At 42.6% G+C, this 26,262-nt stretch overlaps 1 protein-coding gene across 4 annotated transcripts in view; it reads right to left on the bottom strand.

Annotated features, from left to right (window-relative positions):
- il1rapl1a (interleukin 1 receptor accessory protein-like 1a) overlaps positions 1 to 26,262 on the bottom strand; it is a 598,387-nt gene that overhangs the window by 362,772 nt on the left and 209,353 nt on the right. For all 4 annotated transcript variants that reach the window (XM_034187275.1, XM_034187277.1, XM_034187274.1 and 1 more), the window contains exon 3: positions 20,375 to 20,660. In XM_034187275.1, the coding sequence (XP_034043166.1) occupies positions 20,375 to 20,660 (286 nt within the window). The remainder of the gene's footprint in view (positions 1 to 20,374; positions 20,661 to 26,262) is intronic.

Raw genomic sequence — 26,262 nt, 5'->3', positions numbered from 1 at the left:
CCCTTTCCATTAGGTCGGAGGTGACACAGTATTCAGGTTAGGACATCCAGGATGAGGAAACAGCTTTTACCTGAATGCTGTTAGACATTAATATATAATTTTTTAGGGGTTGATATTTTATTGTTTTTGGCCATACTTTTAATGTTTTTTAGTATTTTAATTTGTTTTATTCCATCATATTTATTTTACTTACTGCACATTCTCATTCACAACCACAGAAGTCAACTTTAATTTGTTGTACAGAGTAAATGTTGTTGGTGCAGACAGGCAAATTACAAAAATGCTTCACTGAGACCACTGAGAAGCTCTGGGTTTGGGACAAAACAATACATTTGAGGATGTAATCTTGGGCTTTGAGAAACACAGATCATATTTTTCACCATTTATCGCTAATGGACCAAACAACTAACTAATCTGTGAAATATGTTAGGATTTTATTTCTGTCTTTTTGTGTCTCAGGAAGAGGCAAACCAGGGACTGAGCTTTTAATGGTTAGCACTTTGTTCTTTATATGTTGAAATGTACTACACACACACACACACACACACACACACACACAACACCACACAGAAATAAATTAAAACATTTTTTTATGACAAAATATTTGAATGGGAGGTTAAAGATTTTTTGTAGGATTTATGTTTATAATGTATATGTGTAATATATCACAAAAAAAAAAAACCCTGTTCATTAATCAATTAATCTAAAACTACTCAACATATAATTAAATTACAAAAATAATCATTAGTTGCAGCCATAATAACAGAAAGGTGTGCAAACACCAAGCAGTAAACTTCAATGGCTTCAGAAGAAGCCCTCCCAGAGGAAGAAAGATTTGCAGTTCCTTGACTGGCTCCAAAACAGACCACATTCCCATAGCAGTCCATGTTAAATGTCCAACTTTAGGCAACCTGTACATGGGTAAATATTTTCCTAACTTCTTAGTTAAGATGTTTTAAACTATAAAGCTCTGTAGTATGAGGCGCATGGTTGCTTTGAGTACAGTAGCTCAGCTAAGTGTCTCTGCCTCTTGTAGCGTCTTTAGCTTGGTGTCCTTGGCGGCTGCTAGTAACTGTAGAGGGAAGTGTCTCTCATTTGGAGTGTTTTATGACAAATACCTGGAATAACATGGCTTGTTGTGTGGTGAAACATAACAGATCTTTTCAGAGGTCCCGGCTGAATGACACTCTTGTCTTATTTAATGTGTGCTAACGGTGTTAGCAAAATTAGCAGCTGTTGGTAGCTGATCCATAAGATCGCTAATGCACAATTACTGAGAAAATAAGTGGCTTATAAACTTTTTAATGTCCACACCAAAGCAAATTGTTTGTACAACCACTGCGCAGTCCCCAAAATATGATTTAATAACACTCAATTTGAGGTTAGCCTGTAAGGTTAGTTTGTTCAGACTAAAGAAAGGGGTGTGTTCAGGGTTTTTTTGATCACACACAGCGCCACCCCTTTATGCATTAATAATAATAATGGCCACCCCAGGTTTCATATCTGCTGTTCCAGGTCTCTGTAGAAACCTGTGGGTGATGTCACACAGGCTTTGTCCAGTGTATTACATAATCTATAGCAGAAGTGGCGATAACACACCACCTTGTACCAGGTGACGAGTGGCTCCTTGCCGGGGTCGATGTAGTCGTCCAAGTCCAGGACACACGATGTCTTTACTTTTGCTGAGCTCCGCTTTCTCCGCTCGTCTCATGTTGGAGTTGTAGCAGAGTCATGTCAATTCTCCGCCACTCAGCGACATGGAAACCTTCATGCAATACGTGGAATTCCTGCACAAACACATCATCGTGTGTCAACTAAACATCCTTCTCAAACACTTGTTGTGCACACAAAGACAGACACCTGCATTTCATGATTACTGCGCTTGATTTAAGTCTTTTTTTTTTTATCCTTTTCGACTTTGTGCTGTTGCTCATGTCTCCCTACATTGCTGCATGCTGGTGGGGTTAGCAATAACGAAGTGTTCAGCAGCTTTACCAAGTCAGTGACTCACGCTCACAATGACCACGACTAGATTTATGGAGAGGTGAGCCGGGCCTTTGAATGCTAATCATAGAGGAGACGAACACTTCTAGAGAGCCTCAAAGAGGAGGAGGAACGAAAGCCGCTTAGTCATCACAACTATGCACCAAACCCCCCACCCCCCACCAACCCTAACATCATCTCTGTCTCCTAGCACCATCGCCACACTTTACTCCCGCTGCATACTTGCTGGGAGAGCTGAAGGATGCTTTGTGAGTCTGCTTTTATTAACGCCATCATAATCGACATCATCATTTCCGCCAGCCATCACCGCTCACACCATTCTGCTCCACATCCTCCCATCGCAACACGACAGCACGGCCCCGGCCACACGTCCAACACGCTCGCACGTCCTCTGCAGCCCTGAACCAGACTGTTATGAGCTGACCTGGACAGCCGGATCAATTGCAAAGCTGTGCAGCCATATGGGTTATTATTTCATTTCATTACTTGCATTTACAACTGGCCAGATGCTCGTAAAATGATGTGGTTGCAAAGAGTCTGTGAAGTAATAACAGAGTCACCTCTCTCATATGAAAACCAATGACCTCTCCCCGGGGACATAACTCACACGTGCACATACAGTACATGTTTCAATGCAATTGCTTGCAGCTGTGCCACGTTCTGGTGCCATCCTGATGACAAGAACTGGTGGGGAATAGCTCTGAGGAGTGAAAAAAATGTGCACTTACTACGCTGACTGGGGTTAAAAATGCATTTTATTGAGAAGGATGTTTAGTTGACACAGTCCAACCGCTGGCAGTAGTGGGGGGGGAGGGGACACCAACTCCCATACATGAGGAGAACATGCTAAATCCACAAAGAAAGGGCGGGAAAGCGATGCCACGACATGCTTGCAGTGAGGTATCATTGCTAATAATCACTGCGCCACCACTAAGAAATAGAATATACTAGAAATAAAATATACCATTCATAACCATCTGTATAATGAATAACTTGCAACAACGCATCAATGTGTTTTCAGAATTGTAGAATGGGCTTGTGAAATGGAGGATTATACATAGTGTTCATCATAAGAGAAGGCAAGGGGCCATGAACTCCTGTCACCAAAGAAGCAAAACATGAAAGGAAAATAAAGTTTTCACTGGCAATTGCCTAATGCAGTCTGGCAACTTCACACACTAGATGGGACAAATTGTACACACTATGGCTAAAGTAATACAATACAACAGAGCTCTTGCTTTTTGTACTTGAAATAAAAAGTCACTTTTTAAACAGGTTATAAGCTCTTGGTTTAGGGTCAAATATTCCAATATACAGGAGCATTTTTCTTCTGCATTACTGCATGTTAGAGAAGCTTGAATCTTCAACTGGACTGGGTTGCTTGACACGAGGACGTTTCGCTTCAAATCGCAGAAGCTTCCTCAGCTAAAATTCTTGCTCTGGAAGTCTGACTTCTGTCTGACTCTTGTAGAGAAGAATAAAACAGAAGCCAACAAAAGCTGGAGTTTTAAACCTAACCAGACCCCTCCTACTGAGAGGCAGACTGCTATAGGCTTAGTGGACTAAACAATAGCTCTAATTAGCAACTACTGTGCTCTAGTTAGCACACCTAATGACAGGACAGCTGTCCCTCTAATGATGGGATGGATGCCTTTCTGATGGCTCCCTTGATGACGTGAATGACTCATTACCATGAACAAAAGACTGAAACTCCTTTGACCTGAGTACCCCCATTGTAAACAGGGGATAAAGTGTGTCTCAGACCCCCTCCGCGGTTAAGGCTGGGTTTTAAACGTTTCACAAAGAATGCCTCCTTGACCCCTCTCTCAAACCATTTCTTCTCTCTGGCTAATATTTTAACTTCCTTGTCCTCAAACGTGTGGTTAGTGTCTTTAAGGTGGAGATGAACCGCAGACTGAGGTCCAATGGCGCCCTCTCTGCGGTGCTGGTATAGCCTTTTGTGTAAAGGTTGCTTCGTTTCACCTATGTAGTGTTCATTACAGTTTTCCTGACATCTGATAGAATACACTACATTGCTCTGTTTGTAACTAGGGATCATGTCCTTAGGGTGAACTAATTTCTGTCTCAAGGTGTTAACCGGTTTAAAGTAAACTGGGATTTTGTGCTGTCTGAAGATCTTCTGTAGTTTTTCCCATACTCCTGCTAAATAAGGGATGTGTCATCAACATATCTGAACCAGTGACTGGGAGAGATGCCCGTGAAAGACGTCAAGGCTGACGTCAAGACGACATGGGTTAAAATCAAGCGACAGCAAGTTGAGGACTTTACAGAACACATCAACTCGGTGGACGCCAATATCAAGTTCACACGTGAGGATGCCAGAAACAACCATTTAGCCTTCTTGGACTGTGATGTTACGATTGGAGAGAACAGGCAGCTCCAGACAGGAGTTTACAGAAAACCAACTCACACTGACCAATATCTGCTCTTTGGCTCAAACCACCCCCTTGAACACAAGCTTGGGGTGATCAGGACGCTTCAACACAGAGCCCTACAGGTGCCCACAACTGCAGAGGGAAGGGCTAAAGAACAACAACGTGTCCAAAAAGCCCTCACAGTATGTGGGTACCAACGATGGTCCCTGGACAAAGTGCAGAAGTCCCAGAGAACAAAGAGACCAGATAGACAGGAGACGGAGACAAGAAGAAGAGGAGTGTCTCTCCCTTATTTAGCAGGAGTAGGGGAAAAACTACAGAGGATCTTCAGACAGCACAAAATCCCAGTTTACTTTAAACCGGTTGACACCTTGAGACAGAAATTAGTTCACCCTAAGGACATGATCCCTAGTTACAAACAGAGCAATGTAGTGTATTCTATCAGATGTCAGGAAAACTGTAACGAACACTACATAGGTGAAATGAAGCAACCTTTACACAAAAGGCTATAGCAGCACCGCAGAGAGGGCGCCAGTGGACCTCAGTATGCGGTTCATCTCCACCTTAAAGACACTAACCACATGTTTGAGGACAAGGAAGTTAAAATATTAGCCAGAGAGAAGAAATGGTTTGAGAGAGGGGTCAAGGAGGCATTCTTTGTGAAACGTTTGAAACCCAGCCTTAACCGCGGAGGGGTCTGAGACACACTTTATCCCCTGTTTACAATGGGGTACTCAGGTCAAAGGAGTTTCAGTCTTTTGTTCATGGTAATGAGTCATTCACGTCATCAAGGGAGCCATCAGAAAGGCATCCATCCCATCATTAGAGGGACAGCTGTTCTGTCATTAGGTGTGCTAACTAGAGCATGATAGTTGATAATTAGAGCTATTGTTTAGTCACTAGCCTATAGCAGTCTGCCTCTCAGTAGGAGGGGTCTGGTTAGGTTTAAAACTCCAGCTTTTGTTGGCTTCTGTTTTATTCTTCTCTACAAGAGTCAGACAGAAGTCAGACTTCCAGAGCAAGAATTTTAGCTGAGGAAGCTTCTGCGATTTGAAGTGAAACGTCCTCATGTCAAGCAACCCAGTCCAGTCGAAAATTCAAGCTTCTCTACTATGGAAACCACCTGGACAACTGAGAGCCTACACCAGAAACATTACTGCATGTTGTTGTAGTGTTGGGGGTTGATGTTACAAAGATATTGTCTGAAAACTTTCAAACTCAGTGTGTGTGGGGGGGAATACTGAGAATACAGGGATTGGGACTAAGATGAGGAGTATCACTTGCATGTAAGGAAACATCAGCTACCAGATTTTGGCCATGTGATGCGTCTCTCTGGGCGTAGGTATCTTAAAGTGCACTGACACTGATTCACGCACTTGCATGACCTGTGTTGTGCAGGAGAGTAACTCATCTTTAACGGGTGCAGACTGAATGTGAGAGGGGTGCCGGCGCGTGCAATTGTGCAAAGAGGATTTGAAATGTTAAAAAAATCCTTCACGCATAAATGTTGTGCTACGTGGCGCGATCTGCTCGCCAACACTATGTGCAGCTCGTCAAGTGGTGTAAAGATGAAGTGAACAGAACGAGTGGTTGCGTCAGCAGAGTGCATCAGAGTGCAGGTTGTCTGAATGATTGTAACAAGATGTTAAATCTCTCATAACATACTTTAATAGCTGCAGACAAGAAGGAAAGAAAATGCAACTGTTTCACCAAGCCATGCCAATGTAAACATGAGAAATAATTACCTTTTTAGACGGCTCCAAATGTTTTCTCCAGCTCATTCAGCACGCGCGTGAACGCGGTCCTCTGTTATTCAGGAAGCAAGTCCTCTGTTATTCAGGAAGCACGTAGAGCCATTTTCAGCAGATTACTTGCAAAGAAAATGATTAATCCATTACAATATAATATATGCAGCGTCCAGCACAGAGCATGTGGCAGGCGGTGGAACAAAGCATGGCATCCAGCTGGGATCACAGTGGGTGGGATCATCACGAAAACGTGCGTGCAGCTAGTGTCAGTGCACCTTAAGTGTTACGAACCCCAGCAGCTGGAAAACCCAAAGACACACTCATGTATCACCTGGCTGAGGAAGACAGATGGTTACAATTGGAGCAGTCACAATGGTTGTCTGCCTGGGTGGTTGCCATCCAGGACCCAAGGTGGTAGAGTGGAAAAGCAGTGATGCATATCATCGGTGCTTGCCCTCAGACTGGATTTCACCAAATTAGGCAAGTCTGAAAAAGAAAACCCTACAGGTGTCGGACTCCACACCCGTCGGGTTTTCAGGTGTAACGGCACCACGTTAATAAATCCTGACATTACAGTTAACTCCCAAGTAGACTGGGACAATGCAGATAAAGTGTCTTGTCCCAGTCTACTTGGGAAGACCAGTAGCATAAAGCACACACCTTCAAATGCACTCCTATCCTCAAGGGCCACCTGCCATAATTGTGTGAAGTTTCACTGAACTCCACCAACCACTTTTAGGAGGACTTGAGCTTGCAAGACTGAAGGACAGACAGATGGGAAATTCCCAAATACATTCCCAAGCTTTTGCTTGTGGGATTAAATTAAATGCACAATATTTGGATAGTTTGGAAGTTACTGACCCGTGTTGGGCACAGGGAATGTAATACTTGTCTTTGATAACCTTTAATTCACCAACTGAAGAGTTCACTGTGAAACACTAAACTGATAACCACTAAAACATTTTGCTGAAGCTACAGATAACCACTAATTGTGAACTTTTATTCTATGAATTGAGCTTTGGCTTTTTTTTTTTACTCTGAACTGAAATTTGAATATGTTGAAGTGTAAACATGGTGATTCTCAAAAAGGTTTAGCATGCCCTGATCAGATGATGATCAAGATTAAGAACAGCTAATTGAAATGTTATCTGATAATGCTAAACAATAGTCGAGATAACGATAAAATGCTCAAACTTTTAGCTGAAGCTACTGCTGACTGCAAACTTTGTGGTGTTACTTAATTCCCCCCCACTCTTAAACCATGAAAAACAGACCTAAAGAGCTGAAATTTGAATACGAGTATGTTGAAGGGTAAACATGGTGATTCCCAAAGGTTTAGCAAGTCATGATCAGATGATGATCAAAATTTCTTTATTTTTTATTTATGTATTTCATTATATAGTGTCAAATCACAGCAAAGCTGCCTGAAAGCATTTCTCACTTTTTAGTTGACATTAAATCGAAATGTATGGTTTTAACCAAATCATAAATATACATTGTGAAAAATGAAAAAATTAGCTGTAACAAATTACATCATTTTTTAAAGTTGATCCAAGTATCTTTTTTCAGTGCAAGTAAGTCTAACCTTACCAAACCCTAGAGCAAGCACACAGTGACAGTGGTAAGGAAAAACTCCTTGTGATGATTTTGAGGAAGAAACCTCAAGCAGTCCAGACTCAAATGAGGTGAACGAGGTGGAGAAAGCATTTGGAGCTGTCTAAAAAGGTAAATATTTGTCATGTTTACATTGTAATGTCTTGGTAAAACAGTTGCATGTTCTTTCTTTCTTGTGTGCAGCTGTAAAAGTATGTTTGTGATAGATTTAATATCTCGTTATAATCATTCAGACAAGCTGCGCTCTGATGCTGTGCACTGACACAACCGCTCACACTGTTCACTTCTTTACTCAACATGGCGAGCTGCACGTAGTGTTGGCGAGTAGATCATGCAGCGTTCACTACCACTTCACGTTTGCTGCACGACATTGATGCGTGAAAGATTTTTTGAACATGTCAAAATTTTCTTTGTGCAATTGCACGTGCCGGTGCCCCTTTCACTTTCAGTCTACACCCATTAACGATATTGTGCGTGCAAGTCGTGCAAGTGTCAGGGGGCCTTAATTTTGCTCATGACACACTTAGCTTTGATAATTAGCTGTTGGCTGATTATCTGAACTCTGCTCACCACTGAATGCTACTCTGTAATTATGGCTTTTTAAATATAAAGATGTGCTGCTACATGTGTCGAGCAAGTATAGTGTTGAAAAGTGGACACACACGCACGCACGCGCATAAAACACACACAGCATGAACTCTCCCCTGTATAAATGATGACAACATGTTGAAATTATCACTAATGACCTCTCTGCTGGACACCTGAGCCTTTAAAGCCTCCAGGGAACCAACAGGAAACAGAGGGTGACTCCACATTTTAAGTATTCACAGCAGGCGCCCCGTGGCATTGTGGAAAAGGTGTCAGTGATGGTTGATTGATGGACAGCCGGGGGTCAATGCACAGTTCTGCAGTGTCTTTCACATCTGTCACTTCCTATTTGAGTGTAGCTGCTGTGGATATTAATGTGCCGCTCACGTAAACTCTGGTTCTCCCCAGATTCTATCCCACATGTCAAACAACGTCATCGCAGGAAGGAAACATGCAGAGTTTCACCCACAACGCAACACAGGCATGTCGGCGGAATTATAAACAATTAATTTATCAGGTGCAGCATGCAGCAACCGTGCTGTGTGGGAACAATAGAGGCAGAAAGACGAATGGAACACGGATTGATGTTGGAGACTTTACGTCAGGTGACACATGGGAGAAAGAGAGGAAAACAAGAGAGGAACACGAGAGAGGAAAAAGCACAAAGACATTGGTATGTAAATGAAGTCACCTTCACACAACTAGTGACAGTCTGACTTGAATTTGCAGACAAAAAAGGACAAAGATAACTATTTTTGCACAAAACGCACACATGCACGCATGCGCATGCACACACACACACACACACACACACACACACCACACACACACACACACACACACACTTCAGTGATTTAGCGCAGCTTCATATCTCATGAGAGAAGAACGCAGCTCGAGGTTTTTGGTACAAAGCAGACCTTCACACAGACAGATTTACTTACACTGGAAGACACGACACGACATGACACCCCCAAAGCTCCAGGAGACCAACAGAGACACAATTTTACCATTTCATTGCTGAGGATCTGAAGTGAAACCAAGCTGCAACTTCCAGAGCTGCAAAATGAAGTCTATAATCGTGTAGCTCCTTGAATGGCCACTTGAGGCCAGCTCCAAAACAGAGTCACTCCCCATAGAAGCCCATGTTAAAATGTCCCAGATTAGAGCAGAAATAAGGTAGTTTAGGTAGTTTCCTGGTTTGTGACAACTGTACAAGGGGTGACTGTTTAGATAACTCATCGGTTTGTTCTGTTTTAGGCCATAAAGTTATGAATAATTATGGCCGTGGTCACTGAGTGGCAGTGAGTGTGTGCTGGTGGGTCCAGACAAACAGCCTCTACAGGAGGCTGCTAGCTACGGTGGGCTGCACTCTTTGTTCTATCTGAGCACTTTATTGTAAACAAGTAGTAATAATATGGTGCTCTGTGCTGTTAATTGTACTTACAGACAATAAAATTCATCTGGGCTGCAGTATTTCTTTTGAATGAAATTGCAGTCTTATTTAATTTATATATTACCATGTTAGCAGTAATTAGCAGGTGTCTAGAGCTTGGCAATGTTACCCCCTGTTGCTCCATGTTTACTGAGGAAGTACGTTGATCATAATTTTTAATACCTGCCCCAAGTCACCACACAGTCTGGCAAAAGATATGTATTAATCAAACCTGCCGTGTAGCCAGGGGTGGGCAACTGCCCACCAGACCACTTTAGTCATTTTTCTTCATATGTTATAAAAAAAACTGTTTGTACTATGAATTAGTCACCATACGTTTCATATTTTAAAAACAATCACAGAACATAGAGTGTGGCAGAAAAGGTAATATCAAAGACACCATGTGCTGGTGCTGCATTTTGCCACAGCCACGATGCCACGAAACCACCTTGGGTACTGGATGGCACCCACCCCAAGCAGACAAACAGTCCATTCCCACATCTCTAAAATAACCATCTATCTGTAGCAGCCAGGTGAAATGTGAGCATCCCCCTGGCCTTCTCCAGCTGCTTGGGTCCTCAAGACTCAGGCACCTGCGTGCTGAATCAAGCACATAGAAATGCGCCACATGTGCACGACAGGTGCATGAGTGTGTTGAACTGTTTAAAACACTCGCAGCAGTTGTGTGACCGGTTAAGAGATACATGGGTCTCATAATTGGTCTCGTTAACTCTCACAGGTCCCAACCCACCCCCAACCTGGTCCGATTGGTTGTAATTGACTCTGCATGTGGTTGGTGTTAACATATATTTCACTCGCACAATTCAGTCGCAATGTGTGTAAATGCACATAACAGATCAAACTGGAGACCAGCCAAGACTTTTGACGAGAGTTGACAACATGTCATGGGCTTGCAGGTCTTATATGGGTCTCAGTCCGGTGTAGACGGGGCATCAGTAACTGCTTGTTTGATACAAAGTCAATCCAGTGTTACTCAATGATCCTTAGAAGACACCTAACAAAGAAATCCAGTCGCTGACTTGGGTCACTGCTTAGTGTCCAAGTCTCACAAACATACAGCAAGACAGGCAGCACCAGGACCTAGAGACAGTACAGGTGAAACTCATGGATGTGAGTGGAACGATGAGCTCACTTTGCTGTCCTTTTAAACACACAGGTGTTGAACGCCTCCCCATCCAGATATGATGGATATTTCATTTCAATTGGATATTGGAATGCTGAGGTGGCAACATGTGGTGTTCTTATTTTGTGTCTGTGTGTGTGTTTTTATTCTACTGCTGATTGACCATTGGATGTGCCGGATTCCTGGTGTATATGAATAGAATTTGCCATCTTGTTTTGCTACACTTTAACGGTGATTAATTGCCACAATTTTGCCATTAATTACAGTTTTAATAAAGATATACTAGGACACATTAATCTTTTCATAACCCAAGTACGTACTAATTTAAACAGCTCACTCTGAGACAAAATGATCCTCACAGTGTGCAGCAGAAATTTACTGAACACCAGCGCTCACTGAAACCAGAGAAATATTTACTGTAGGCCAATGTACACTTAAGTAAATGTGACATACGAGACATGCAAAATGCCAGTATATGGCACCAGTGGCATGTAATTTGCTTTTAATTGCATGTAGACTATTCATTACGAGATTCTAAGTAAATAATTCAACATGCTGCTGTGTTGCATTACAACAATTCATCAAATTAGAATTTATCCAGCACAATCAAAGAGCCGAGCAATAACATATCTCGCTTAATAAGCTCATTATGTTCAGTTTTTGTTGTAAGAGTGTACCAGGGAATGCACTGTCAGCTCCGTTGCCATCTTGCAGGCTCATCTTAAACCAGGTTTCTAATTTTTATTTTTTTTATTTATTCTTTTTTTTTTTTTTTGTGCAAGCCTGTGGGAATGAAAAGATGGTTTTATTGATTTTAAGGGAGACAGTTTGGGGTAGGGGTGAAACGATACAACAGCTACATGATATGATACATCTCACGATATACTGATTGTGATTCAGTACATAATTGCATCACTGTTCCCAAATCTGCACTTAATGTTTCAACTTTAAACAAATTGTAATGCTTCATGCTATCTGCTTCTTCTTTATATATTTTCTAAGGCATTTATGATTATTTTGCAAGAGGTTTGTTGTGTGGGCCGCCAGAAGAGGAGGTACTGCTGGCCCACCACCAGAGGGCGCCCTGCCTGAAGTGCGGGCTTCAGGCAGGAGAGGGCGCAGTCGCCTCACAGGAGCAGCCAGGGTGACAGCTGTCACGCATCACCTGCAACAGCTGTTACCCATCATCTGATCAGCAGGGGAATATCAGCAGGACGACGCCTCCACCTCTTTGCCGAGATATCGTTCTACCTGGAAGGTAACGTGCTCAGCTGACTGGTTAACAGTGATCTTTTGTGACTTTTGTGAGTTGTTTAGCTGACTCCTTTTCCAACGAGTGGTGGAGGTAGTTTTCCTGCCGTACGGATTCCTGGGTGCAGACGCACCCACATTTAATTGTTCTTTTGTTCCTCGCCAGCAGTACCAGGTCCGACACGCGAAGGCAGTGGCCACCTGGGAGTTCGGGACTTGGCGGCTCCAGTATTCCCGGGGTCTGGTGGCGGAGGAAATCGTGTGGTTCCGGTTCTGCTTTGGACAGACGTCTCCTATCTTCGAGCCTGCCCACACGACACCTTTTGTGATTTGGCTTTTGTCTATTGTTGTAATCTGATTATATTTGTTGTGCCCATTCACAACAGTAAAGTGTTGTTATTTGACCTCATCCATTGTCCGTTCATTTGCGCCCCCTGTTGTGGGTCCGTGTACCTACAATTTCCCAACAAGGTTGTTGTTTACTTTGTGTAGTGGCTGACTTTTCATGGTATCACAATACAAACTTCTTTTTGATGCAGGCCTCGCGATACAATTATCACCATCCATGATGCATTATTACACCCATGGGCCAGACAGGCTAAATATATGACTCAGGGCGATATCTTGAGGATTTACAGTGCACAGACTAGAATGCAGAACGCTATCTTGTGGTAGTGCAAACTGAGCATGAAGGTGGGTGCGGCGGTTGTGTTCTGTGGTTTATTCTACATTTTGGAGGCATGTCATGAAATCAGCCAATCAGAGTGTCACTTGTCAAACCAGAGAGCAAAAAGCACAGTGATGCAAGTGAAAGGTGTGGTGAGGTTTTCTGGTATGGAAGCATTTGAATATTGTGCCATTTACATCCCATCAACACACTGCGCCCAACTTTCCATGTGATTTGTGGTGGTGTAAAGTGTAAATGCTTTCTTCCGATGGATGCCAAAATATGCCAGCTTAGCATCTTGTCACACATCATTTTTAAACCAGCATGCACATGTCCATACACATGAACAGAAGAAGAACCATGATCAAGAAGATGAGGGCACTGTGCACAAAAAAAGACAGCTGTGATGAGTGGAAACTGGCAATGACACTTTGTGCCATGTGGAAGAGAGGAGTCTCAAAGGTTGTCACACCTTCTTCTGTATTATCCACTCTTTCATTTCAGATATTTGTAAATTGTTGTAGTGTACTTATACTAGGTCTATTAGAAAAGTATCTGACCTTTTTATTTTTTGCAAAAACCTGATGGATTTGAATCACGTGTGCTTGCATGAGTAAACCTTGAACCTTCGTGCGCATGCGTGAATTTTTTCACGCCTGTCGATTACGTCATTTGCTGGCAAGCAGCCGTTGTGTGAGGACATGTGTAGTGCTCTCGGCGGATTTTCAATGCAAGGAAAAAGACGGAACGACTGGAGCAGCGCTACTGCATCAAATTTTGCCAGAAACTGGGCGACAGCCAGGTGGAAACCATTCCACTATTCCACCACACAAATTAAGTATAAAACAAAGAATGACTATTTTTTTTATATAAACTCAGTCATTTTAAAATTGCAATTGGCATTATATTCCCATAAGAGGAAACCAACAAACAAAAAGCAGAAACCAGCATAAAGCTGATTACAGATGACAAGCAGCCACTCCTGATGCACTCTCCACTTTATCTCTTCATGAAATAGAATGTTGTCACAGCAACCAGCATCATCAAGAAGAGCCCCATAAAAACACAAATGTGGACTCTCTGATTGGCTCTTGATATTTTGCCTAGCAGTATTTTTTCTCTCCAAATAATAATTTAATTTTGAAGTTTTATTTCTTTTTTTATTGTCAGTTCTTGACATCATGTGCAACTGTTCTCTTGTTGAATGCATGTATAAGGTCAGTGGTAGACAGGCCAAAGTTGAATTTCTTGAATAATAAATCCTGAAAATCAGAGCAGCAGTGGTGTGTCAAAGTGTCAGCGGTTTAACAGTCATTGTTCCAAAAAACACAAAAATGGAATTCCAGCTTAGCAGGCAAAAAATATATATGTATAAAATCCACAGCTGTTTTGGTAGTTGCTGAAGCTTTGCAAGAGTCTCTTATGCTTCTATGAGCTGTCAGGAGGCACCCGTTATTCTACGATTATTTTAATGAGCATCTTCAACGACAATGTTTCTGAGACCGGATCTGTCACAGAGATTTTTGAAATTTCCCAGCTCAACATCAACAGGCTGACACAGTCCCAGGTGGACTTTTGAAACAGCTGTATGAAATTACCATATGCTGCTGAAAAGGACACATTTACAGCAAAACTATATGTGGAGAGCTCGCACGCCAGAGGAGTCCTGCAGAGTGCAGTAATGAAATGATGCAGCACAGTCTGGGGTGTCATTACACACAAATGCATTCACATTCTGCAAGTGTGTGTGTGTGTGTGTGTGTGTGTGCATGTGTGTGTGGTGCAGGTCCTTAAGAGGCCTTTAACTGGGTTTATTAAAAACTCTCTGAAATGAAGAGCTGCAATGAACCATTTATGGAGGGATTTTCTCCACTTTAAAGGTTAATAAGTTACTGCCAAGCCATTATGAATCTTGTATTAAGACGAGTGACTGTGTAGCGACTCAGTAAAGTGTGTGTGAGACTGCCTTGTGTTTTGTTAAATCATCGTTTTTGTCCACATACAGCATCAAGGCCATTTTCTCACAAAAAACACACAATGCATTAAAACCTTCTAATATAATTTACTGCTGAGCACATTTTTGAGGAATGAAAACATTTCACTGCTATTACTATTGCACTTTTTAATTTATAAGGTCTTAAAAGTGCCCTACAGTGCATCTGGAAACTATTCACAGTACTTCACTTTTTAAACATTTTGTTATGTTGCAGCCTTATTCCAAAATGGATGAAATTCATTTTTTTCCCATAAACATTCTACAAAAAAAAATACCCTATAATGACAATGCATTTTTTTAATTTAGATTTTTGAAAATGTATTAAAAATGTTAACAACAATAACAATAATAATAATAATAATAACAACCTAACAAATTACATATACATACCGTATTTTCCGGACTATAAGTCGCACTTTTTTACATGTTTTGGCCGGGGGTGCGACCTATACTCCGGTGCGACTTATAAATGAAAAATATACCGGTAGGATCTCAATTAATTTACTGTAACAAAACAATTTTACGTGACAGAGTCGATCTATGTTTTAAAATGGCCACCAGAAAAGGAAATGCAATGCATCATGGACACTGTAGTATGGCGGCCGTCCTATAAGTCACGCTGGTCGCGATAACCAATCAGAGAACAGAACGTTGGACGCGTATTCCTCACCTCACCCACAGCGTGTGAAGCTGACGAATACGGTGCTTGCTGTTATTCCGGCATGGCGAACAAAACAGCTTCAACCCTTGGATATCAGTGTGAGCAGAGTGTTTAAGTTGACGCTGAGAGCTGCGTGGGAGCACCGGGTGAGCGACGGTGGAGGATTAGCGTGTGCACTTGGAAGGAGCTGGCGTCGAAGATTGTGAATAGCGTTTGAAGCAGACGAACATGGTGTTTATTCTGGGACGGCTAACAAAACAGCTTCAACCCTTGGATATCAGTGTGAGCAGAGTTGACGCTGAGAGCTGCATGGGAGCACTGAGCGACGGCGGAGGATTAGCGTCTGCACTTGGAAGGAGCTGGATCGACAACGCTGGGTGGTCATGAGCTGCGCGGGTAGGTGCTGCATGGTTCGGCTCGCAATGTGGTCCGCAAAATACAAACATATCTGTAGGTAAAATGCAGCTCACGAGAGGGCACTCAAGGCTTGTGTGACTGTTCCTGCGACTTCTGACTACCATAGAAAAATAAAAATTTCAACGTCACTGATAACTTAACAAGACAACGGAGAAGGCCCGAAAAAATGCCACCAAAAAGAAAATCATACTCTGCAGATTGTAAGTTACGACTGGTGAAATATGCATCTGAAAACGGTAGCCGTCACAATATTATCATCTGAACTTTTCATGTTAAGTTAACATACCTGTATGTCCATGGGACTTATAGTCCAGTGCAACTTATTTATGGTTTATTTTTCTTTATAATGATAAAGTGGCTGGTGCGACTTATACTCCGGTGCGACTTATTTATGGTTTATTTTTCTTTATAATGGATAAAGTGGCTGGTGCGACTTATACTCCGGTGCGACTTATAGTCTGGAAAATACGGTAAGTATTCACAGTCTGCCATAAAGCTCAAAACTGAGCTCAGGTGCACCCTGTTTCCACTGATCGTCATTGAGATGTTTCTACAGCTTAATTGGAGTCCACCTGGGGTAAATTCAGTTGATTGGACATGATTTGGAAAGACACACACCTGTCTACATATAAGGTCCCACAGTAGACAGTGTATGTCAGAGCACAAACCAAGCATGAAGTCAAAGAAATTGTCTGGAGACCTCTGAGGCAGGATTGTCTTAAGGCACAAATCTGGGGAAGGGTACAGAAACATTTCTGCTGCTTTAAAGATCCCAATGAGCACAGTGGGCTCCATCATCTGTAAATGGAAGAAATATGGATCCACCAGAATTCTTCCTAGAGGTGGCCACCCGAGCGATCAGGGGAGAACGGCCTTAGTCAGGAAGGTGACCAAGAACCCGATGATCACTCTGTCAGAGCTCCAGCATTCGTCTGTAACATCACGTGGCGATCGGGGACAGTGCCTCTGGATTGGCAGACCGGGGTGGTGGTCCCTCTGTCTAAGAAGGGGGACCAGAGGGTGTGTTCTAACTATAGGGGGATCACACTCCTCAGCCTCCCCGGTAAGGTCTATTCCAGAGTACTGGAGAGGAGAATTCGACCGATGGTCAAACCTCGGATTCAGGAGGAGCAGTGTGGTTTTCGTCCTGGTCGCGGCACACTGGACCAGCTCTACACGCTCCATCGGGTGCTCGAGGGTTCATGGGAGTTCGCCCAACCAGTCCACATGTGTTTTGTGGATCTGGAGAAGGCATTCGACCGTGTCCCTCGGGGCACCCTGTGGGGAGTGCTCCGGGAGTACGGGGTCCGGGGTCCTTTACTAAGGGCTATCCGGTCCCTGTACGACCGCAGCAGGAGCTTGGTTCGCATTGCCGGTAGTAAGTCAAACCTGTTTCCAGTGCACGTTGGCCTCCGCCAGGGCTGCCCTTTGTCACCGGTTCTGTTCATTATTTTTATGGACAGAATTTCTAGGCGCAGCCAGGGTGTAGAGGGGGTCTGGTTTGGGAACCACAGAATCTCGTCTCTGCTGTTTGCGGACAATGTGGTTCTGTTGGCTTCGTCAAATCAGGACCTTCAGCGTGCACTGGGGTGGTTTGCAGCCGAGTGTGAAGCGTCCGGGATGAAAATCAGCACCTCCAAATTCGGGACAATGGTTCTCAACCGGAAAAAGGTGCTTTGTGTTGTGTGTTGGGGGGTGTGGCTGGACATTTTGGTGTTCTTTTCTTTTCTTTGCTCTCCAGGTGGCATGAAAACTGATTTGTCTGTGGAGAAGGTGCTGGCTGAAGAGTCCTTCACCCTCATCAACATCATGTGCAGCACCTGTGAATGGTGCTCACGTGCAGCCTTAAAGACTTTCAGCTGAAGCAGATAATTGGATGGCGTTCTGCATTTAAGTCATGTGTGATTCAAGCAGAATTGCCGGGAACTCGACCTTGTGATGTTCGTTTGTGAGACGCTGAGGACCGCGCCTGGGTTTGACACATCGAGCCTGTGAAGCAGGAAGGGTGAGGGACACATGATGTCAGCACACATCAGAGGTGATTAATTGTTTGACTACTTGTTGATAGTAACTTGGTATTTTGTTACGCAGTATATTTGAATTGTGATGAGAATTGTGCAGCTTGCTTCTCACTGCTGTGGCGTGCGGACAAGTGATCCTCCACCTGTTGTGAGAAGCTGCTCATTTGCATAAATCTTAAAATACAGACCTGAATGTGTTGCTGATGGTGTGTGTCTTTTGAAGGATATTAGTTGTAACTGCTGACTTACCTCACCTCTTCTATCCTTCGCAGAGAGTCGGTTTGTCGTGTCCACCTGGGGGGTGTTTGGCGGTAATAGTGAGTCCAGAAGCGCCGGGCTTCGATCCTTTTGGGCGCTGGAGAGCGTGCCAGCCTTCACTCCACCAGAATGACGCTGTTTTAGTTTTTACACTTTATTATGCACCAGAGGGTGAAAAATAAATTGTTTTTGTTATTGGAACCGCTTTCTGGTTATTTTAGCGCTGGGTTCCGTCAGACGCAGGTTCGCTCCTCAACCCGCGTCGACACATAACACTTTGCCCTCTTCAGGTCGGTGGAGTGTCCTTGCCTCAAATGGAGGAGTTTAAGTATCTCGGGGTCTTGTTCACGAGTGAGGGACAGATGGAGTGTGAGATCGATAGACGGATCAGTGCAGCATCTGGAGTGATGCAGTCACTGTATTGGACCATTGTGGTAAAGAGAGAGCTGAGTAGGGGGGCAAAGCTCTCGATTTACCGATCGATCTACGTTCCGATCCCCACCTATGGTCATGAGATTTGGCTCATGACCGAAAGAACAAGATCGCGAGTACAAGCGGCCGAGATGAGTTTCCTCCGCAGGGTGGCTGGGCGCTCCCTTAGAGATAGGGTGAGGAGCTCGGTCACTCGGGAGGAGCTCGGAGTCGAGCCGCTGCTCCTCCACGTCGAAAGGAGTCAGTTGAGGTGGCTCGGGCATCTTTTCCGGATGCCCCCTGGACACCTCGCTGGAGAGGTGTTCCGGGCACGTCCCATTGGGAGGAGGCCCCGGGGAAGACCCAGGACATGCTGGAGGGACTACATCTCTCGGCTGGCTTGGGAACGCCTTGGGGTTCCCCCGGAGGAGCTGGGGGAGGTGTGTGTGGATCGGGAGGTCTGGGCGGCTTTGCTTGAGCTGCTGCCCCCGTGACCCGACTCCGGATAAAGCGGAAGAAAATGGATGGATGGATTTTTTCCTGTTAGTAAATATCATAGTAGCTCCATTTGTAGGATCGAGACAAATCTTCCCTTCTCAACCACTCCTCCACAACCCTCCTCTGCATCAATCAGAAGGAATGGCAGCTGGAGCCTTAGAACAGGTCTTATGGTGAGAAAAGACAGAAATAAGCGGGTTGTGGACTGGCCATATTCTTGTTCAGAGGAAATTTAAGTCTCTAAATGTGATTTTTTTTTTTTTTTATGTATTTAAAGAATGTTGCTAGCATCTTCAAAAATTCGACAGCAATATAGTGAAAGACTGTGCACCACATTTTAAATTTAACCTTTATTTGACCAGGTTAGTCCCATTGAGATCAAGATCTCTTTTACAAGAGAGACCTGGAACAATTTTTAAAGTTTCCAATTCACCTAACCTGCATGTCTTTGGATGTGGGAGGAAGCCAGAGCACCCGTACAGAATCCACGCAAGCTCCACACAGAAAGTCCACAGGTGGAAATTGATCCCATGACCTTCTTGCTGTGAGGCAACAGTGCTAACCACTAATCCACATTGCTGCCAAGGTGCTGTGCTTTTAATATGTTTAATATGCCCATTAAAACACCCATGACTAACTGACAAAATACAACCTCTTTATGCTTTGTGTCCTACTTTGCACTCAGGATTTTGAGTATAATTTTATTTATTTATTTTGCCAGTTTCCTCCCAATATTCATACTGATCACTGGAACTCCAACACCACTACAGATCTGGTGTTGTGGTGGTCCCACAATCACTTTGGTTTGGTATCTTGGCCAACTCTAGAATGTATGGAAAGGGTTGGTTCTGTACCAATTACAGACAAACTGTTGTAAAAATATCAGAAAATAATTAATAAGAGCAGTAACACTACACTGTGTCCACAATAAACTCCACAATCAGTTCTGAAATATATTTATGAAGGAGGGAATTAGTTTGAACATCAAAATGTTTAAAATGATTGATTTTCTTGAGCAACATCTTTATTCGGCTCTCCTCCTAAGTTTTGTGGTTTCTGTTCAAGTCAATAAACATTGTGATAATTGGTTAATAGGCTTTGGGGTAATCTCTTTTATGAAGAAGTATATTTTAATGTCTGCAATCAAAATTTGGCAATGTTTAAGTGATGTTTGGGGCATCCAGATTGGAGATAGCATCTTTGGTTCAGTACATCCCGTCGTATTTAAATAATATAACATCAGTGGTCTTTTGTTCCGTCTATCCTACCGTAGTACACAGGAGTAGAGGCCCACATCCTGGAGGTCAGCTGGACGGAACCAAATGGCATCCTCCTCCTTGCTCATCCGCACACCATCGAAAGAGATGGGCTCCTCGAAGTCGCTGTGGCCGAGGCCGGAGCTGCGGTACCACATGAGACTGAGGCCCACGCTCTGTGCCTGGCTGTAGTTGGCCCGGATGTAACCGTAAAACAAAGCGCACTTCAGCCGCACCGGCTCGCCTTGCAGCACCCGATACTTCAGGTAGTCGACTGACCAATCCGTACAGCCGTCCACTGCGGAGACAGAGACAGAAACCCATCAACAGTTTCTTTGAGCAAGTATATTCTGCAGCTTCACGGCAACCTGCAGTGAGAGCAAATGAGAGAAATGAAGTTTTTGGTCTTTAAAGCACACACACTCATTAGCAGAAAACATGCCTCAAAAATGCTTTATTAGCAGCAAGACACTAAACTGTATCATTTTCTCGTTAAAAGAAATGTTCACCTCTGCTCTTTTTCATCTCTCCTCTATCATTTCTTCTGTCTTTCTTCATTATGTCCATCTCTAGTGTGTTTCCTCATCTCCTATCTCACACTCTTATTTCCTCCTCTTCTCTTTTTTCCTTTTCTGATGTTCTTTCTGGACATATCAAATCTTGATTCCGCCTCTCCAGTTATGTTTCTTTCACTTCTATCCTCCTCCCTGTTACTCTCGTCTCCTGACCCATTTAGAGAACTGAGTAGATTTTAAATTAATGTTAAAGTGGATTCTATTGTTCGTTATTCATTTCTGGTCTCCTTCTGCCTAGACGATGTGTCTCCTGGAGGGGCGGTTTGATGTGTACATCAACGTGGACATATGCAAGGTTCAGCTGGTGCAGCTACTTTCACGAAAAAATCATAGTAAACAATAAAAACAAATCATACATATTCATATATAGTTTCTGCACATATTTTGCATATTAAAGGATTATTAACCAACTGCAAGATCTGTAGGGGGAAATATCAGACTGACGTGTTGCGAAAAACATGGAGGTCTGATATTCCCGTACAGACAGAGCAAACGAGGGTAATAATTTGTTTATTATATGGCTATTATAAACAGGCAAACTTACAGTGCCGCACGAATATGAAAGCTGCTGACGGCTCGTAATCAGATCTGTTTGCTTCACCTCCATGAAGAACTTGCTAACATATGGTCCAGTTGTTAGCTGGTAAGCTTTAAATCTGTGTGTTTTTTCAGATACTGTTTAGATATTTATGGAGTTTGTTCATGTCTGACTTGGATTTTCTAATCGTGTTTTTTGCTTCCTGGTTAGTAAAGAAAATACGTGTTGCGGACCGATTGTCATGGTAACCGGTCTGGATGTGGGAAAATATATGACTGGTAATCAGCTAATTAGATCCTGATAGGCAACAACTGATTCAATTTTCAAGGTCATCTTCAAAGGTCAAAGTCAGGAAAAATCCATATCTTTAACATTGAACAAATTTTCAAAAATTCATAACTCTGTCAAAAAAAGGATAAAATTTCTTTCACATTTCAGTGTGTTATGTAGGATGGTTTCCTTTATCACCTGAAGAAGTTGGATCCGGTGTCACAGACCGGACGCCCCCCCCCTAAAAATTGGTCTGCCCTCCCTCCACTGCGCATGTGTCATTTGTGACCACAGCAGCTCTTGAGAGATGGACTTTCTTCACCCAAAGCGATCAAATGGATTAATGGAATCATTAACCATCAGATGACAAGATAAAACATCTTAAATCATTCTAAAGTCCGTTTTAAGCAGAAACAAGGCAATACTGGGTGACGCTTTGAAATGACAGACGCACAGTGAATGTATCAGCTAGCAGCCCGTGTAGCCGCGATGCTCTGATCGCTTCATCCACCTTTGATGATGAAATAATGCTGAATTTATGTGGAAATGACTGTTTTACAAAAGCTTCTGATATCCATCGCTGAGATAGATGATGACTGGAGTGCAGTTTGAAGCAGAAACAAGGTGATAATCCGTGAACCGCGGCTAATGACACATGCACAGTGAAGGCAGGGTGGACCGATTTTTAGGGGGACCATTCGGTCGGCAACACTGGATCTGATCTGGATTGTGGATTTTGTGGACATTTGAATTTAATATTGAAAAGTTTGAAAAGAATTTGATGTACATTTTGCTTTATATCTCAATCAAAAGTGCCTTAGTCACTGTCATTTTTCTGTTACGGATTTACCTACACCACCAAAATTGGATGAAGGTTCCAATTTTATGCTTGTTTGTCTTCCAGTTATCAGACGGAAACAAAGTGCAATGATAAAGTGTGCATAGCAGAGATAACCAATGTCCTGTGAAAATTATCTGAAAAGAATTCAGAAACCGAAAAAGTTATGAAAAAAAATCTGACAACACTATCAATCAATCAATCAATCAATTTTTTTATATAGCGCCAAATCACAACAAACAGTTGCCCCAAGGCGCTTTATATTGTAAGGCAAGGTCATACAATAATTATGTAAAACCCCAACAGTCAAAACGACCCCCTGTGAGCAAGCACTTGGCTACAGTGGGAAGGAAAAACTCCCTTTTAACAGGAAGAAACCTCCAGCAGAACCAGGCTCAGGGAGGGGCAGTCTTCTGCTGGGACTGGTTGGGGCTGAGGGAGAGAACCAGGAAAAAGACATGCTGTGGAGGGGAGCAGAGATCGATCACTAATGATTAAATGCAGAGTGGTGCATACAGAGCAAAAAGAGAAAGAAACAGTGCATCATGGGAACCCCCCAGCAGTCTACGTCTATAGCAGCATAACTAAGGGATGGTTCAGGGTCACCTGATCCAGCCCTAACTATAAGCTTTAGCAAAAAGGAAAGTTTTAAGCCTAATCTTAAAAGTAGAGAGGGTGTCTGTCTCCCTGATCTGAATTGGGAGCTGGTTCCACAGGAGAGGAGCCTGAAAGCTGAAGGCTCTGCCTCCCATTCTACTCTTACAAACCCTAGGAACTACAAGTAAGCCTGCAGTCTGAGAGCGAAGCGCTCTATTGGGGTGATATGGTACTACGAGGTCCCTAAGATAAGATGGGACCTGATTATTCAAAACCTTATAAGTAAGAAGAAGAATTTTAAATTCTATTCTAGAATTAACAGGAAGCCAATGAAGAGAGGCCAATATGGGTGAGATATGCTCTCTCCTTCTAGTCCCCGTCAGTACTCTAGCTGCAGCATTTTGAATTAACTGAAGGCTTTTTAGGGAACTTTTAGGACAACCTGATAATAATGAATTACAATAGTCCAGCCTAGAGGAAATAAATGCATGAATTACTTTTTCAGCATCACTCTGAGACAAGACCTTTCTGATTTTAGAGATATTGCGTAAATGCAAAAAAGCAGTCCTACATATTTGTTTAATATGCGCTTTGAATGACATATCCTGATCAAAAATGACTCCAAGATTTCTCACAGTATTACTAGATAAAGCTGGGTATCATCTGCGTAACAATGAAAATTTAAGCAATACCGTCTAATAATACTGCCTAAGGGAAGCATGTATAAAGTGAATAAAATTGGTCCTAGCACAGAACCTTGTGGAACTCCATAATTAACTTTAGTCTGTGAAGAAGATTCCTCATTTACATGAACAAATTGTAATCTATTAGACAAATATGATTCAAACCACCGCAGCGCAGTGCCTTTAATACCTATGGCATGCTCTAATCTCTGTAATAAAATTTTATGGTCAACAGTATCAAAAGCAGCACTGAGGTCTAACAGAACAAGCACAGAGATGAGTCCACTGTCCGAGGCCATAAGAAGATCATTTGTAACCTTCACTAATGCTGTTTCTGTACTATGATGAATTCTAAAACCTGACTGAAACTCTTCAAATAGACCATTCCTCTGCAGATGATCAGTTAGCTGTTTTACAACTACCCTTTCAAGAATTTTTGAGAGAAAAGGAAGGCTGGAGATTGGCCTATAATTAGCTAAGATAGCTGGGTCACGTGATGGCTTTTTAAGTAATGGTTTAACTACTGCCACCTTAAAAGCCTGTGGTACATAGCCAACTAACAAAGATAGATTGATCATATTTAAGATCGAAGCATTAAATAATGGTAGGGCTTCCTTGAGCAGCCTGGTAGGAATGGGGTCTAATAGACATGTTGATGGTTTGGATGAAGTAACTAATGAAAATAACTCAGACAGAACAATCGGAGAGAAAGAGTCTAACCAAATACCGGCATCACTGAAAGCAGCCAAAGATAACGATACGTCTTTGGGATGGTTATGAGTAATTTTTTCTCTAATAGTTAAAATTTTGTTAGCAAAGAAAGTCATGAAGTCATTACTAGTTAAAGTTAATGGAATACTCAGCTCAATAGAGCTCTGACTCTTTGTCAGCCTGGCTACAGTGCTGAAAAGAAACCTGGGGTTGTTCTTATTTTCTTCAATTAGTGATGAGTAGAAAGATGTCCTAGCTTTACGGAGGGCTTTTTTATAGAGCAACAGACTCTTTTTCCAGGCTAAGTGAAGATCTTCTAAATTAGTGAGACGCCATTTCCTCTCCAACTTACGGGTTATCTGCTTTAAGCTACGAGTTTGTGAGTTATACCACGGAGTCAGACACTTCTGATTTAAAGCTCTCTTTTTCAGAGGAGCTACAGCATCCAAAGTTGTCTTCAATGAGGATGTAAAACTATTGACGAGATACTCTATCTCCCTTACAGAGTTTAGGTAGCTACTCTGCACTGTGTTGGTATATGGCATTAGAGAACATAAAGAAGGAATCATATCCTTAAACCTAGTTACAGCGCTTTCTGAAAGACTTCTAGTGTAATGAAACTTATTCCCCACTGCTGGGTAGTCCATCAGAGTAAATGTAAATGTTATTAAGAAATGATCAGACAGAAGGGAGTTTTCAGGGAATACTGTTAAGTCTTCTATTTCCATACCATAAGTCAGAACAAGATCTAAGATATGATTAAAGTGGTGGGTGGACTCATTTACTTTTTGAGCAAAGCCAATAGAGTCTAATAATAGATTAAATGCAGTGTTGAGGCTGTCATTCTCAGCATCTGTGTGGATGTTAAAATCGCCCACTATAATTATCTTATCTGAGCTAAGCACTAAGTCAGACAAAAGGTCTGAAAATTCACAGAGAATCTCACAGTAACGACCAGGTGGACGATAGATAATAACAAATAAAACTGGTTTTTGGGACTTCCAATTTGGATGGACAAGACTAAGAGACAAGCTTTCAAATTAATTTAAAGCTCTGTCTGGGTTTTTGATTAATTAATAAGCTGGAATGGAAGATTGCTGCTAATCCTCCGCCCCGGCCCGTGCTACGAGCATTCTGACAGTTAGTGTGACTCGGGGGTATTGACTCATTTAAACTAACATATTCATCCTGCTGTAACCAGGTTTCTGTTAGGCAGAATAAATCAATATGTTGATCAATTATTATATCATTTACCTACAGGGACTTAGAAGAGAGAGACCTAATGTTTAATAGACCACATTTAACTGTTTTAGTCTGTGGTGCAGTTGAAGGTGCTATATTATTTTTTCTTTTTGAATTTTTATGCTTAAATAGATTTTTGCTGGTTATTGGTGGTCTGGGAGCAGGCACCGTCTCTACGGGGATGGGGTAATGAGGGGATGGCAGGGGGAGAGAGCTGCAGAGAGGTGTGTAAGACTACAACTCTGCTTCCTGGTCCCAACCCTGGATAGTCACGGTTTGGAAGATTTAAGAAAATTGGCCAGATTTCTAGAAATGAGAGCTGCTCCATCCAAAGTGGGATGGATGCCGTCTCTCCTAACAAGACCAGGTTTTCCCCAGAAGCTTTGCCAATTATCTATGAAGCTCACCTCATTTTTTGGACACCACTCAGACAGCCAGCAATTCAA

This window comes from Thalassophryne amazonica, chromosome 14 (genome assembly GCF_902500255.1).
Source record: "Thalassophryne amazonica chromosome 14, fThaAma1.1, whole genome shotgun sequence".
NCBI lineage: Eukaryota > Metazoa > Chordata > Actinopteri > Batrachoidiformes > Batrachoididae > Thalassophryne > Thalassophryne amazonica.
This window is presented reverse-complemented; position numbering and strand designations above follow the sequence as displayed.